General features: G+C 52.5%; 1 protein-coding gene across 4 annotated transcripts in view; it reads right to left on the reverse strand.

Moving 5' to 3' along the window:
• Positions 1-1,731: 1,731 nt before the first annotated feature.
• MACROD1 (mono-ADP ribosylhydrolase 1) overlaps positions 1,732-15,211 on the reverse strand; it is a 474,182-nt gene continuing 460,702 nt past the window's right edge. For 3 of the 4 annotated variants that reach the window (XM_077324166.1, XM_077324156.1, XM_077324140.1), the window contains 5 exons: positions 12,320-12,441; positions 5,005-5,035; positions 4,834-4,907; positions 3,365-3,446; positions 1,732-1,889 (listed from right to left, as the gene is read on the reverse strand). In XM_077324166.1, coding sequence (XP_077180281.1) covers positions 1,858-1,889; positions 3,365-3,446; positions 4,834-4,907; positions 5,005-5,035; positions 12,320-12,441 — 341 coding nt within the window. In that variant the 3' untranslated portion in view covers positions 1,732-1,857. Of the gene's footprint in view, positions 1,890-3,187; positions 3,218-3,364; positions 3,447-4,833; positions 4,908-5,004; positions 5,036-12,319; positions 12,442-15,211 lie in introns of all 4 variants that reach the window. The other variant, XM_077324148.1, reaches the window with a different exon arrangement.

A 15,211-nucleotide genomic window follows, 5' to 3' on the forward strand; every position in this document is an offset into this window, starting at 1 on the left:
GGGTTGCCAGACTGAGGCCGGGCTGGCCCGACCTCATCAGATGTCAGATGCTACGCATGCTGGGGATGGTTAGTACTTGGATGGCTCGAGAGAGAGGTTCAAGCGCGGCTTGGTTCCCTTGGTGGACAGAATGGCTGCCTTGAGTGTTACTGACTCAGCACTTTGCAAGGCCGTGTTCTCCCAACATGAAGCGGCTCATTGCAGGTGGGGCTGGGGAGGTGGGCCGCCCTCTCTCTTGTCTGTCTGGAGAAGATGCTTCTTGACTGTCTTCCAGGGCAGCCCCATGAAGGGACCTGGCTGCACAGGTGTGACATCCTACATGCCTCTTGGCAAGACCCTAACCTTGCATTCAGAAGCCTTGACCAACTGAGTGCAGATCTAAGCTGTACGGTTCTCCCCCAATCTAGACCACACCAAAAGAAGAACTTAATTTTTGTTATGCGCAATTTGTTATACCTCATGTTGTATTCGCTTAGATGACTTCCTGGAGGCTTTGTTGGTCACGAGGGCTAATCGGAACCTCCACATTCAGATGCAGCAGACACCCGTATACTGGGGGGGAAGGGAAGGGAACATTGGGGATCTCCCGCTCTCTAGCCTCTCTCCTTTGACTTCTCAAGAGGCCGCTGACTGATCACTGTTGGAGGCTGGAGCTTTGGGCTGTTATTGACAGGCCAGGTAGGCCCAGGAAGACACCACGGATGGCATGAACAGGCTGACATTCCAACTCCCCCAACAAGGCGTTGGAGTAAAAGGTCAGCTTAGACCCTTTCCCTCTCGCCTATGCCTGTTTCCGACTTCCTTCCAGCCCAAATGGACCATGCTGCCGCTTAGGCCGACGTCTCCAGCTTGGTGGGTGCCTCTAATTGTGCTCCATGCGCTGTTCTTGCCTCCCCCTTCTCCCCCACACCTCTGTGGTGTTCAGCTGATCCATATTCCACCCTTGTCTCTTCCTGCTGCTGCTGCCTCTGCAGAGCGGTGGGTGTGCGTGCGTATGTGCGAGAGAGGAAGAGACGGGGAAGGGATTGCTGTTTGGATTCCCCTGAAGAGATAATGGGAGAATTAATTAACACTAGCCTTCTTGGAGGCAGCTGGGATGGGGGGGGGGGCGTGTGGCTGGCCTTTTCCCCGTTGGTGAGGTGTGCTCACACACTCCTGTGCTAGCCTGTATTGCCCCCTCCCCTGCTTGACTTGGGACCCTTGGGGTGGTGGTGGCGGTGGTGGTCTTGGGCAGAGGGCCCTAGAAGCCGCCAAATCTGGTATTATGCATTTTGCTGGTGCCCTCAATCCATGCTCCAACTTTTGTTCTTCTTCTTTTTAATGGAGGAGGGTGGTGGTTCTTGGTGGTTGGGAAACAGTCTCGGGATGTTTTCCACTAAAGAGGGGGATTCAACGTGATTTCCGGGATCTGGGCTTGATTATAGCATTACTGTTCTGCCCCCCCCCCAAAAAAAACAGCTTTTGTGGTTCTGCTTACCAGAAATGGCTTTGCTCCTCCTTTGCATACTCCCCCCTCCCCCCCAAATCCCAAACAGCCTTGTAGTTGGAAAACACACCTGCGGTGCCTGCCAATTCCTTCCCAGGCAAGGACCGAAGCTGCCTTCTGGCACGGAGGGTTCTCGCTGGCAGGTGGGCCTGTGCATTTTCCCGGCGGCCATATTTTCCTGCCAGGCTTGGCTCCAGCTCTTCTGACATCTTCTTTCCCTTCCCTTGCCCTGCCCTCCCCATCTTACAAAGCGTGCAATAGGAATGGGGGTGCAGGATTTATTCCTAAAACAGCTGCAGGCTCTGTCTCTCCCCCTCCCCGCCCTTCCCAAGCGGGAGATGCCTGTGCCAGTGGCCCGGAGCGAAGGAAGCTCAGAGGGGTGACTGCAGGTCTTCACTTGCATCTGTGGGGGGAGGAAAGGGGCAGGGGTCAGCGGTGGCGGGCAAGGACTCTTTCCACAGCCCTGCCCTCCCACTCAACTCCAGGGTCCTTCAGAAGCTGTGGACTCTCCCCTCTATACTGATCAGGTCAGCGTTCTAGCAGTTGGAGGGTGGGGCTGGGATCTGGGGGTGGTGGGGGTGATGTAACAGTGATTCAATATCCAGCCAAAAAAAATAAACTGGAGGAGAAAACATCACCCCATCCCACCCCCTACAAGCCTCTTGTTCCTATGGCGGAAAGAGGACCAACTCTCAGCCTCTTGGACTGTAGGGAGCAGCCCTACCCTCCTCCCCACTTTTTAACTGGTCTCCTCCCTAGGCCCTCTGCAGTCTCTTCAGGCCACCTGCTGGTGGTTTTTCATGCTCCCCATAAGCCCCTTCTGCCTTCTTGCTGCCCTAGATTAGGGGTAGTCAACCTGTGGTCCTCCAGATGTCCATGAACTACATTTCCCATGAGCCCCTGCCAGCATTTGCTGGCAGGGGCTCATGGGAATTGTAGTTCATGGACATCTGGAGGATCACAGGTTGACTTCCCTTGCCCTAGATGAGCCAAGCAGCCCCCGCCCCCGCCCCCGCAATGCAATCCTTTTTCTTGCAAAAATAATTTCCGCTCTCCACCAAGGCAGGGCTACCACCCTTGGGCTCTGGAGGTTGCACGAACCTGCCTTATACTGAAAATAAGACTGCGGGTCCATCAAAGTCAATACAGTCCAACTCAGGCATAGGGCTTTCCCTTTGCCGACTGCCTGGTCCTTTTAACTGGAGTTGCCAAGGATTGAACCTGGGAACTTCAGCGTGCCAAGCAGAGGTTCTCCCATTGAGCCACAGCCGCTGAGACTCAGACATGAGCACACAAAGCTGCCTTATATGGAATCTGACAGCTGCTCCATCTATTTGGATGGTTCCAGGATCTCAGGCAGGGGTCTTTCACATTGCCTTCCACTGAATCTAACTGGAAATGTCGAGGATTGAACCTGGGACCTTCTGGATGCCAAGCCAGCCAGTCCTCTGCCGCTGGGCCACAGCTCCCCTCCCTGTTCTTGAGGCTCTGCACGCCCTCTTAGCTGGGCAGCCATGCGATTCCCTGCTTTACCCTCCGTAATCCGGTCCCTACCCGCTCGTTGATCTGTGGAGGGGACCCGGGACTCCCGGCCTGGAGCATTAGTGAGCTGAGAGTGCGAGCATATTAGTGCCAGCCAAGCACACCCATGCCCCCGCCCGCCTTTTAAACACAGCAGCCGAGGGGAAGGGAAGCTCTTACCCCCTGCAGAGACTGGGAAATGTGGTCAAGCTGGAAACAGAGGAAGAAGAAGTGAATCCCCACAAAGACCCCCTTCCCCCCGCCCACCCTGCTGACGCCCCACGCATTCTGGGCGTGCGAAGGGCTCGGGAGCGCCCACCCCTTGACGAAGCCCCCAGGGAGGCGGTCTGGACCCACCGACGGGGAAGAACCGAGGCAGCTTCTCCTTGTAGATCATTTCGTCTGTCTCCAAGAAGACGCAGAGGATAATTCGGTCGACCTGCCAGGAGGACAGCGGAGGGCTACGTGTCAGTCAGGGGAGGGGCTGAGCAGCTATGTCCAAACGGAGACCATCCGTGCCAGTTGCTCAGTTGTGATTGGGCCGGTGGGCGCCTCGTGCATAATGCGTTTTACTTTTGGATGCCTGGCCTGGGTTACTCAGGCTACCCCGATCTTGGCAGCTCTTGGGGGCTAAGTAGGGTCAGCCCTGGCTAGTCCCTGGATGGGAGGCCACCGAGGGAGCCCAGGGTCACTACGCAGAGGCAGGCAGTGGCCAGCGATCTCCGTTCACCCCTCCCCTTGACAAGCCCATTTTGCCTTCACTGCAACATCCTAACTTTACCAACAGCGCTGTGGGTGCATTGGCTGAGGGGCTTCCTCTGACCCTTCGTGTGGGTGCTGCCCCCTTTTGCCAGAGATTTTATAAACCTCTTCTGTTTAATTTGCATTAATCCACTTCGTCTGTCTTCAGGTAGAGTGTGTCGTCGTCCCCCCCCCCCCCCCGCGATGCACATTTGTGCATATCTCCCCCTTAAATCCTTCACTGTTTTTCTGTCACTCCCCTGGCCCACTTCACTGTGGACACTGCGATCCCCAGAGAGTTCTGCTAACACCAATTGCTTGGTGATACCTGGCCCTAAAGACATTTGCCTGGTCCCCACCAGAGCCAGGGCTGTTTGGGCCCTGGTGGGGCTGCCAAACCTCCACAGGGCCTGCAAAATGGCCAGGCTTCCATCAGGCTTCTGGCTGAGGCGTCCCTCCTTCTCCTGTTCCTCAGGAGCCAGCGTGGTGGTGTGGTGGAGAACTGGATTTGATTCCCTGCTCCTCCACACAAAGCCAGCTGGGTGACATGGGGCCAGTCACAGTCCTGTTAGAGCTGTTCTCACCAAGCAGTCTCTCAGAGCTCTCTCAGCCCCACCTCCCTCACAGGGTGTCTGTTGGGGGAGAGGAAGGGAAGGCGATGGTCAGCCGCTTGGAGCTCCTATACCAGGGGCTATTATTCTATACCAGGGGTAGTCTAACTGCGGCCCTCCAGAAGTCCATGGACTACAATTACCATGAGCCCCTGCTCATGGGAATTGTAGTCCATGGACCTCCGGAGGGCCGCAGTTTGACTACCCCTGTTCTATACTGTCTCCAGTGTGGGTAGCTGCTGGAGGATGTTGAAGGGAGTGAGGAGCTGTTTTTTAACTGTGTTTTTATTATTGTAAACGGCCCCAAGCTGGCTTGCGAGGAAGAGCGGCACAGAAATTAAAGAATTCACTAATAAATAACAATGAAGCCAGAGGCCTGTGATGTTCTCCTGGGAATGCTAGCCTAGCTCTCCAGTAAGAGATGTTCCCTGGGAGCAGCAGGGTCAGCATTGGGTACCGCACCCCCCCCCTCACCTTCTCCTTGTTCTCCTCGAGCCACTTGTGCAGAGTGTGCAGCACGACCTCGGCAGCGGCCTCGTTGGGATAGCCTGCGGAGAGTAGGAGGTGGGTGTTGCAGAAGAGGCTCCCCTCCGCCCCCCCAGGAGGCAGGGGCACTGCTACCACGCCCCCTCCCCTTCCACTTACCAAACACGCCAGTGGAGATGCAGGGGAAGGCCTGGGGGGACAGAGGAAGGGTGGGTGTTAAAGACAGTCTCTGGGTTGAAAGCCCTTTAACATGACCTGACCCTCTGGGAATGCCTCCCCCCCCCCCCCCCGCCCGCTTAGTCCCACATGCTTGGTTGAGGAGCAAGAGGGAGGCACCAACTGCCTTTTTATCAGGGGTGGGTGGGAAAGGAGCTCTGCGCATGGGCAGAGACACAGGCCTAGGCCAGCTGCGACAGAAGACCAGGCTTAGTTAATGTAGAGAGCCTGTGTGCAAGGGACAGAGTGGTGGACTAGGACGGTGGACGACCCGGGTTCGAATCCCCACTGCTACCCTCGAAGCCTGTGGGTTGATTTTGGGCCGATCGCAAACTGTCATCCTGGCCGACCTCTCAAGGCTGTTGTGAGAGAACAGGGGAGGGAAGGATGAAATTCTAAACTGCCTTGATTCCCTCACGGGGAAGAAATCAGGATACAAATAAAGAAATGCGAAAATAAACGCAATGTGAGATTTCAAGGTTCTCCTTGGTGGCCTTCCCACCAGACAGTTGGGCTTGATGCTTTTGTACCCTTGAGTCAAAATGACACATGCATGCACACGCACACCTCCCCAAATTGACCATGCACTCCTTTAGAGCAGGGGGCCGAAATCCTCCTAGCTGGCAAGCACAGAACGGGCCCCATGGTGGGTGGGTCTTCTGCACAAGGTGCTCGTGTGTGCCCAATGGAGAGTTTTAGTTTGGCCTGTCTAGTCTTCCCTTTCCCAATTCCTTTGCTTTCTTGGCTCCTGTCCCTTCTCAACAGCCTTAACACAGGGGGCCTCTCTGCTCCCGCTGGAGGCTTTTGCATCCTCCCTTCGGAAGCTTTTGCCTCTGTCCTGTGCTCTGTTCCCTAAATGGTTCACCTGACGGTAGGCTCTGAGCACAAGGTTGCTCGTCTCCAGGCAGTGGCTGGAGATCACCTGGAATTACAACTCAGAGCAGTTCCCTGGGAGAATATGGCTACTTTGAAAGGTGGGCTCAATAGCGTGATACCCCACAGGGCTCCCGTCCCTCCCCAAACCCTGCCCTCCCGGAGTTACACCTCCCAAAACCTCATGGAATTTCCCAACCCAGAGCCGGCAACCCTGTCTGAGTGCCTGATGAGCCACTTGAATCCCACTCCCTGCTCACTTTTCCTGCCTGTTCCTGCATCCAGCCCTGACTCCTTGCAAAAAGCGTGCCATGGCCTTGCCTCTCTGTTCTCAGCCTGGCGCAAGCCTGCCCAGAGCCCACAGGACACCTCTTCTGCCCCCCCTTCCCCCCCATCAAATCTTTGCCTTCCCCCCCTGCATCCCCATCCCTGAGAATTTGCAACTGGGGCACAGGTGCAGGAGAAGGAGGTGGCAGACAGTGGAGGTAGCAGACTGTGGAATTGCAGACGCGGAGAGGAATCTGTCGTGAAATTAGACATCGGAGCAGTCTGACCATGGACATAAAGCCCTCAGATTGAAACGGAACCCCCATTCAGTGGGCCTTTATAAATGATCACTGGGTTTTGAGATGCAGTGACTGCCCTGAGGGGGGGGTCTGTCTCCCTTGGCCGGTGCTGAGCTCCCGTTTGGAAAGCTGCCCGGGCCCCTGGAGGCTCAGTTGGCTGTTGCGCCAGACTGGACGACCCCTTTCCCCAAACGGGCAGGGTTTTCCTGCCAGCCAGCGGGTTTCTCAGGAGAGGCCCCTTCTACAAGGAAGCCGAGGGTCGCAACGCAGAGGCAGGCAATGACAGACCGCCCCTGAAAGTCCCTGGTCTTGAAAGCCCTCTGGGGCTGCTGTATGCTGGCTGCTGCTTGAAGGCAAAACCAGAAGCAGAAAATAGCCACCCTCTGTGCTTCTGGCCGTTTCCTTTCTTGAATTCTGTGCATGGGAGCAGGCTTCAAGGCACGAGAGTAAACGAGGTCAGCTTTTTGCCAGTCAGCTGGCAATTTTCCAAAGTCTTTCCTCCACCACCCAAGATCTGAGCACTTGAGGATGATGATGGGGATTATGTGAGCCGTTCAGCCGAATCTGACTCTTTGCGATCCTATAGCACAACCGTTGCTACGATTTCTGATCTTGAACCGTTTCTTTTAGTTGTGTAATGTTCTGACCGGTGCCCATTTTGATTGTATCAAACCACCGTGTTCTGTGTCAGCCTGGTTTCCTTCTAGGTAAAGGTAAAGGTATCCCCTGTGCAAGCACCAGCTCATGTCTGACCCTTGGGATGACGCCCTCTAGCGTTTTCATGGCAGACTCAATACGGGGTGGTTTGCCAGTGCCTTCCCCAGTCATTACCGTTTACCCCCCAGCAAGCTGGGTACTCATTTTACCGACCTCGGAAGTATGGAAGGCTGAGTCAACCTTGAGCCGGCTGCTGGGATCGTACTCCCAGTCTCATGGGCAGAGCTTTCAGACTGCATGTCTGCTGCCTTACCACTCTGTGCCACAAGAGGCTCCTGGTTTCCTTCTACCAATCCTAGCATGACTGCTCTATCGTTGTTGGTCTTAAAGGTGCCACAGGACTCTGTTTTGCTGTGCTTTATCCGTTGAGTTGGATCGCAGGATATGGCCAAAGTAAGTGAGCTGGAGTTTTGTGATTGTGCCTTCCAGTGATATGTCAGGCTTTATGCACTATAGTATTTCCTTGTTGGTGACTTTTGCCTGTTCATGGAATCCGCAGAAGCCTTCTCCGACACCAGAGTTCAAATGAATCAATTCTCTTGTCCGATTTTTTCATCGGCCAACTTTCACAGCCGTAAGTGGCTGTTGGGAACATGATAGATCTAATTAATCTACATTTGGTTGTCAAGCTTATGTCCTTGTGTTTCCATGTTTGGTTCAAGCTTGTCATTGCTGAGCAACCCAGAGCAATACGACGTCTTAGAGTCCCATACTGCAGTCACCTCTCCCCTCAATTTGTGATCCAATAAAAAGGAATTCTTGAACGCATTCAATCTCTTCGCCATCAACTGTTATGGTGACACGTCTGTTTTTCGCAGTGGTCGTTATTTTTGTATTTTTAGTGTTTAAGAAAAGGTGCCAGATTTCTTGCTTCACTTCATTGACCTTTGTAATCAACTGTTCTAGGCCTTCCTTCGTTTCTGATAGGAGGGCAGCGTCATCAGCACACCGAAGATTATATTCCTTCCTCCAGTTTTAATTCCAGTGTTTGATTCTTTGAGTTCAATCTCTCTCATAATGATCTCCATATACAAGTTAAACAGGAAGGGGGAAAGAATACAGCCTTGGTACACTCCTTTCTCTATTTTGAACCAGTCAGCATCACCAAATGGTGTACATACAGTGGCTTCTTGGTTTGCATAGAGTGACTGTATCAGTTGGATCAAATGCACTGGCACCCCCAAATTTTGCAGGGCTTCCCACAATTTGTTGTGATCCACACAATGAAAAGCTTTCAAGTACACATCAGCCCAAAGTACACATCTCAGCAATTCCACGGGCATGATGTCAATGACCGTTTATGCCGGGGGAACTTCACTGCCCCACCCCCTATCAGAAGTACAGATAAGGGGTGGATGAGGTGCACCAGGCCATATGCTCCCCCATGTGGTTGCAGGAAGAGGTGGGGCAACCTGCCATGACTAAAACTCCAGCCTGCAGCCCGGCATGAAACATCCAGTGCATAAACGGTCAATGAGAGCTAGCTTAGTGTAGTGGTTAGGAGTGAGGACTTATAATGTGAGTAGTGGGGTACCTCAGGGCTCAGTGCTTGGCCCGGTACTTAACATATTTATTAATGATCTAGATGAGGGGGTGGAGGGACTACTCATCAAGTTTGCAGATGACACCAAATTGGGAGGACTGGCAAATACTCTGGAAGATAGAGACAGAGTTCAACGAGATCTGAGCACAATGGAAAAATGGGCAAATGAGAACAAGATGCAATTTAATAAAGATAAATGTAAAGTTCTGCATCTGGGTCAGAAAAATGAAAAGCATGCCTACTGGATGGGGGATACGCTTCTAGGTAGCACATTTTCCCAACACTAAAGCCTCAAACACCAAAGAAGAGCCTTTTCTAATCCTAAAATTGTACCTTTCAGAATGCACATGAACATTCAGACTAGGAAGCTGAAATGCACCTGTGATCGTTCCAAAGGTGGGGAAGCTCCTTAAAGACATGTTTAAAGACATAAGACTGGAATAATTTTGTCTGTCTTTCTAGGGGGCCACTGTGTGTGCGGGTGCGGGTTAAGTGCCATTCAGTCACTAATGGATGGGGGATATGCTTCAAGGTAACACTGTGTGTGAACGAGACCTTGGGGTACTTGTGGATTGTAAACTAAACATGAGCAGGCAGTGTGATGCAGCGGTAAAAAAGGCAAATGCCATTTTGGGCTGTATCAACAGGGGCATCACATCAAAATCACAAGATGTCATAGTCCAATTGTATACGGCACTGGTCAGACCACACCTGGAGTACTGTGTGCAGTTCTGGACGCCTCACTTCAAGAAGGACATAGATAAAATTGAAAGGGTATAGAGGAGAGCGACGAGGATGATCTGGGGCCAAGGGACCAAGCCCTATGAAGATAGGTTGAAAGACTTGGGAATGTTCAGCCTGGAGAAAAGGAGGTTGAGAGGGGACATGATAGCCCTCTTTAAGTATTTGAAAGGTTGTCACTTGGAGGAGGGCAGGATGCTGTTTCCGTTGGCTGCAGAGGAGAGGACACGCAGTAATGGGTTTAAACTACAAGTACAACGATATAGGCTTGATATCAGGAAAAAAAAATTCAGTCAGAGTAGTTCAGCAGTGGAATAGGCTGCCTAAGGAGGTGGTGAGCTCCCCCTCACTGGCAGTCTTCAAGCAAAGGTTGGATACACACTTTTCTTGGATGCTTTAGGATGCTTAGGGCTGATCCTGCTTTGAGCAGGGGGATGGACTAGATGGCCTGTATGGCCCCTTCCATGATTCTATAATCTGGCGAGTCGGGTTGTATTCTGCAACCAGCTGGGTGACCTTGGGCTACCCATGGCACTGAGAAAGCTGTTCTGACCGAGCAGGAATATCAGGGCTCTCTCAGCCTCACCCACCTCACTGGGTGTCTGTTGTGGGGAGAGGAAAGGGAAGGCGACTGTAAGCCGCTTTGAGACTCCTTCGGGTAGAGAAAAGTAGCCTATAAGAACCAGCTCTTCGTCTTCAATAATATCAGGGCTCTCTCAGCCTCACCCACAAATGGCGTTCAGAACCTTGTATGAAAACATTTTCAGTGTGTCCCTTTTTTGTAGTCTTCTTACTGCTTGCATTTCTGATTCCAGTAAGCTTCACTGTCTATTCTTGTTGCCCTTTGAAAATTTGCTTCTACCTTTTTGCAGAAGATTATTATCCAGTTATTTCGTTTGCATCCTGCCTTTCAGACAGGAAATTATAGTGGCTTACAATGTTCTGCTCTCCTTTGTTTTATCCTCACAACAACCCTATGAGGTAGGTTAGGCTGAGGAGAAGGGAGCGGCTCAAATTCCCCCGGCAAACTTCCACAGCAGAGTGGGGATTTGAACCTGGCTCTCCAGAGAATCAAGATCAGCTCCCCGGGAGAAAAGGGCGGCTTAGGAGGGTGGACTCCATGGCATGATACCCTGTTGTGGTCCCTTTCTCCCCAAACTCTGCTCCCCTCATGTTCCACCCCCCCCTAACCTCCACGTATTTCCCACCCCAGGCCTAGTGTCCACACGTACAATTCAGCAGCCGTAAGGAACAAAAACCTGCTTTAGAAAGAGGCTTGGGAAGCTGCATTAATTCCACTGAGAAGTTATTCTAGGGCTGCACTATTCCTGTGCAGGGTGTCTGTGTGTGAGTTATTTTTTTTTCAGGAGCAAGGAATTGCAGGCAGCAGGGATCTAATTTCCTGTTTACGAATCTTTCCCTGAGAAATCCGCACAGGCATTTTTCGGGTCAACAAGATTCAGGTTGAAACACTGGTGAGAAAGAGAAACCATACTTCACTGAGGCTCCACAGCCGAGTAATGATTCCAGCAGGGGAGGGAGTGCTAGCTGCAGAGGGGAGAACATCCCCTCTGGATTGCTACCTTTAGAAAACAGGGCCAACACAGGACGCATGGTCACTCGGGATCTCAGGGGCTAAACAGGGTCAGCCCGGGTCAGTACTTGGATGGGAGACCATGATGCAGAGGCAGGTGATGGCAAACCACCTTATGGACGTCGCTTGTCCTGAAAACCCTATAAAACAGCTGTAGGTTGGCTGCGACTGGATGGCACCTTCCATCATCATCACCCTTCAGAAGAGCCCTGCTGGATCAGAGCAAAGGTGCGAGTAGAATCCCAGAACCATAGAGCTGGGAGGGGCCACACGGGCCACCTGCCTAAAGCATCCAGGAGAAGTATCCATCCATCAGCTGCTTGAAGACGGCCAGTGTGGGGGAGCTCGCCACCTCCTTTGGAAGTCGATTCCACTGCTGAGCTACTTGGATGATGACATCCCCCCTCCCAATCCTGTTTTCTGCCCCATACTTGCCAGATATTCCCAGAAGTTCCTAACTAAGCCATTAGGGTTGCCAGCTCTGGGTTGGGGAATTTCTGGACATTTGTGGGTGTGGCCAGGGGAGGGCTGGGTATGGAATATAGTGCCACAGTGGAATATAGTGCCACAGAGTCTCTAATCTGGAGAGCCAGGTTTGATTCCCCACTCCTCCTCCACATGCAGCCTGCTGGGTGACCTTGGGCTCGTCACAGTCCTGATGATGCTGTTCTGACTAAGCAGTCCTGTCAGAGGTCTCATCCCCACCTCCCTCGCAGAGTGTCTGTAGTAGGGAGAGGAAGGAAAAGTGATTGCAAGCCACTTTGAGACTCTCTTGTGTAGTGCAAGTGGGGTATAAAACCCAACTCTTCTTCTTCAAAGCAGCCCTTTCCTGCATGGGAACTGTTCTGTTGACTAGAGATCAACAGGAGAGCTTTCAGCTATGAAAGTGATCACCCTTCTTTTCAATCCTGAGCTGGCATGTCTCCAGCGGAAACTCTTGCTCTTCTTGATCCCAATTCCCATCAACTGAGCTGCCAGCTCCAGGTTGGGAAATATCCGGAGATTTTGGGGGTGGAGCCTGAGGGGGGCAGGGTTTGGGGAGGGGCGGGACTTCAGTGCGGTACAATGCCATCAGAGCCCACCTTGCAAAGCGGCCATTAGCTCCAGGGGAACTGATTCATGTTGCCTGGAGAGCCATTGTAATCCCAGGAGATCTCCAGCCACCACCTGGAGGCTGGCAACCCTAATAACCACATCCCTGAAGCTTCATCCTGGCCTGCTTACCACTGTCCGTAGCTTGTTCTCCACGGCAAGCTTCAGGCTGTTCTTGTAACAATTGCCGAGTTCGGCTTCTTGGGCAGCGCTGGGTTCCCCTTGAGCAATTGGGCCTACGGTGTGAATGACGTCTGAAAGGAGATATGAGAGTCACAGCCCAGAAGCGAAATGGACTAAATCCATAGCACACACAGACACACACAACTGCAGCAAATAGAGCTTGCGGGAACTCAGTAGTTTACACGGAAAGCTCGACGCAACACGAGCGCTTCACAAAGAGCTCCCGTGCTCATTTCGTAACATCGGCTTTCTGTGCAAGTCGATTCCTTACCAAGGGAGCAGAGCAAAGATTACTATTGCTAGCCCTGGGGCACTTTAATAAATATTACATGATGGTTACTTATTGGCTTTATTTATTTTACATTTATACACCGACCTCCAGCTAGACTAGGGCTCCGAGGTACTTCTGCCAGCTATGTAATTCAGACTTAAATTAGTGCTTTTGTGTCACGCCGTGATTTTTTGGTGCCTTTTTTTGTATTAAACCTACATTTAGCAATGCGCTGATCAAGTAGCGATATATTTTTTAATGCTCCTGTTTTATTAGCGAGCGAGGTTATACGCTTCCACGAGAGTGCGTCCCGGGGATGATTCACGTCAGGGTCTTGGGATTGCTGCCTTCCAACCCTCGCTCTTCCTGTGCGCTGTGCTCATTCCTGCAATACCCCTGTGTCCGCCCATCGAAAAGCCAAGCAAATGTCGGTTCTTTGGTTAAAGGTATAAAGGGAAAAGAAACGGAATTGCTTTCCACTGCATTATCAATGGGGCAGGTCAGCTACAGTGCACTTGACACGGAAAGCGGGGAACTGGACACATGGAGCTCCCTCAGGGCAGTACTGCCTGTTAGAATCATAGAATCATAGAGTTGGAAGGGACCTCCTGGGTCATCTAGTCCAACTCCATGTGCAGGACACTCACAACCCTATCGCTCATCTATTGTAACCTGCCACCCCTTTGTTCTCCAAGATCTTTCCCATCCCCCATGACAGGGATTGAATTGACGACCTTCTCCATGCCAAGCAGATGTTGAACTGCTTAACCACTGCGCCTCTCAAGAAATTGCACGGTACGTTAGCATCGATACATGCAAAACACACCAGCCCCTACACATACAGTGGCTTGCCAGCCTCCAGGCGAGGCCTGGAGGTCTCCTGGAATTCCAAATCATCTCCAGACGACCTACGTTGGTTCACCTAGGGGAAATGGCCACTTTGGAGGGAGGGCTCTCTGGTGGGATGTCCTGTGGAGGTTGTTCTCCTCTCCAAAGCTTGCCCGCCACCAGCTCCGCTCCCCAACTCTCCAGGTTGTTCTCAACCTGTCATTGCAAACTCTACAACATACATAGCTTTGACTTCTTGGGACCCTGAAGAAGGAGCAGAAACCTTGAAAGGAGTGGGGCATACCAGGTACTCACCCACACAAAGCATCTGTGAGGTACCCTGCCCCCCCCCCCCACCATGACAAGGATGGGCCACACAGGAGCCAAAAAACTGGGACTGTCCCCCTGGGAAATAGGAACTGTTTGACTTTTCAAACAAAGCAGCAAAATGGAGCCCAGAACTTTAATTGCAAAGAAATTTTCAAGTAGTACAGGATCCAACCCAGGGTTACAGCCATGAAAACGTGAAGCTGCCTTCTCCTGAATGGGTCCATCAGAAGAAGAAGAGTTGGTTCTTATATGTCACTTTTCTCTTCCAGGAGTCTCAAAGTGGCTTCCCTTTCCTCTCCCCACAACAGACACCCTGTGAGGGAGGTGAGGCTCAGAGAGCCCTGATATTACTGAAAAAGAGTTGGTTCTTATAGGCCACTTTCCTTTGCCTGAAGGAGTCTCAAAGTGGCTTCCAATCGCCTTCCCTTTCCTCTCCCCACAACAGACACCCTGTGGGGTGGGTGAGGCTCAGAGAGCCCTGATATTCCTGCTTGGTCAAAACAGCGTTATCAGTGCTGTGGAGAGCCCAAGGTCACCCAGCTGGCTGCATGTGGGGGAGGAGCGGGGAATTAAACCCAGCTCACCAGATTAGAAGTCCGCACCCCTAACCACCATACCAAGCTGCCTCTCGGCCAGAAGTGGCTTCCCAGGATCCCAGGGAAATGTCTCTCACAAAGCCTGCTTCCTGTTCTGTTTTTTCAAGCTGGAGATTGAACTTGGGACCTTCTGCATGCCCAGCAGCTGCTCTTCCAGCTCCTCCCAAAGGCATGATTTTCTTCAATGAGGGGGCAGGGGGCTCCCAAACACAGGAAGACACTGAGTCCTCTCGGGTGGCGTGAAAATGGGGGAAGGGGCAAGTGGGGTGCTAAGCCGCAGGGGCCAGGATTCCTGGTGTGCCAAATGCACCCCGTTTCCTTTCCGTGCGTTTTTCAATAGAGAGCTGCGCTGCTTGCTTATGAGTAAACCATCGTTTGACTCCCCTGCACAGTCCACGTTAGGCAGCAGGGGGCGCTGTTGAGCCAGCAATCCCCACCCGTGGAAGTGGAAGGGCCTGGGTTTAAAGGCTGTGTGTCTGCCACTCTGTGTGAACCAGGTAAGCTTGAACGTGGCCAAAGCTTCAGCAATCCGTTGCCGGCACCTGCCCTCAGCCCTGGATCTCGGCAGAGCAGCACGAAGCCCTCGTGCAACAAAACAGAGGCCACCACCCCTCAACCCCTGCTGGAACCGCCTTCAGTCCCCGGCTATCTCGATCCAGAACAACGGCAAGAGCTTCGTAGTAGTAATCATGTTGCGTTGTTGCAAGCCCCCAGCCTTCCACCGCAGCTCCGGCCGTGGCCTCGGGGCACAGGAGACATTCCCGCGAGGTAGATCTACGGTTGCCAACTCCAGCGTGGAAAATTCCTGGGGCTCAA

This window comes from Paroedura picta, chromosome 1 (assembly GCF_049243985.1).
Source record: "Paroedura picta isolate Pp20150507F chromosome 1, Ppicta_v3.0, whole genome shotgun sequence".
Lineage (NCBI taxonomy): Eukaryota > Metazoa > Chordata > Lepidosauria > Squamata > Gekkonidae > Paroedura > Paroedura picta.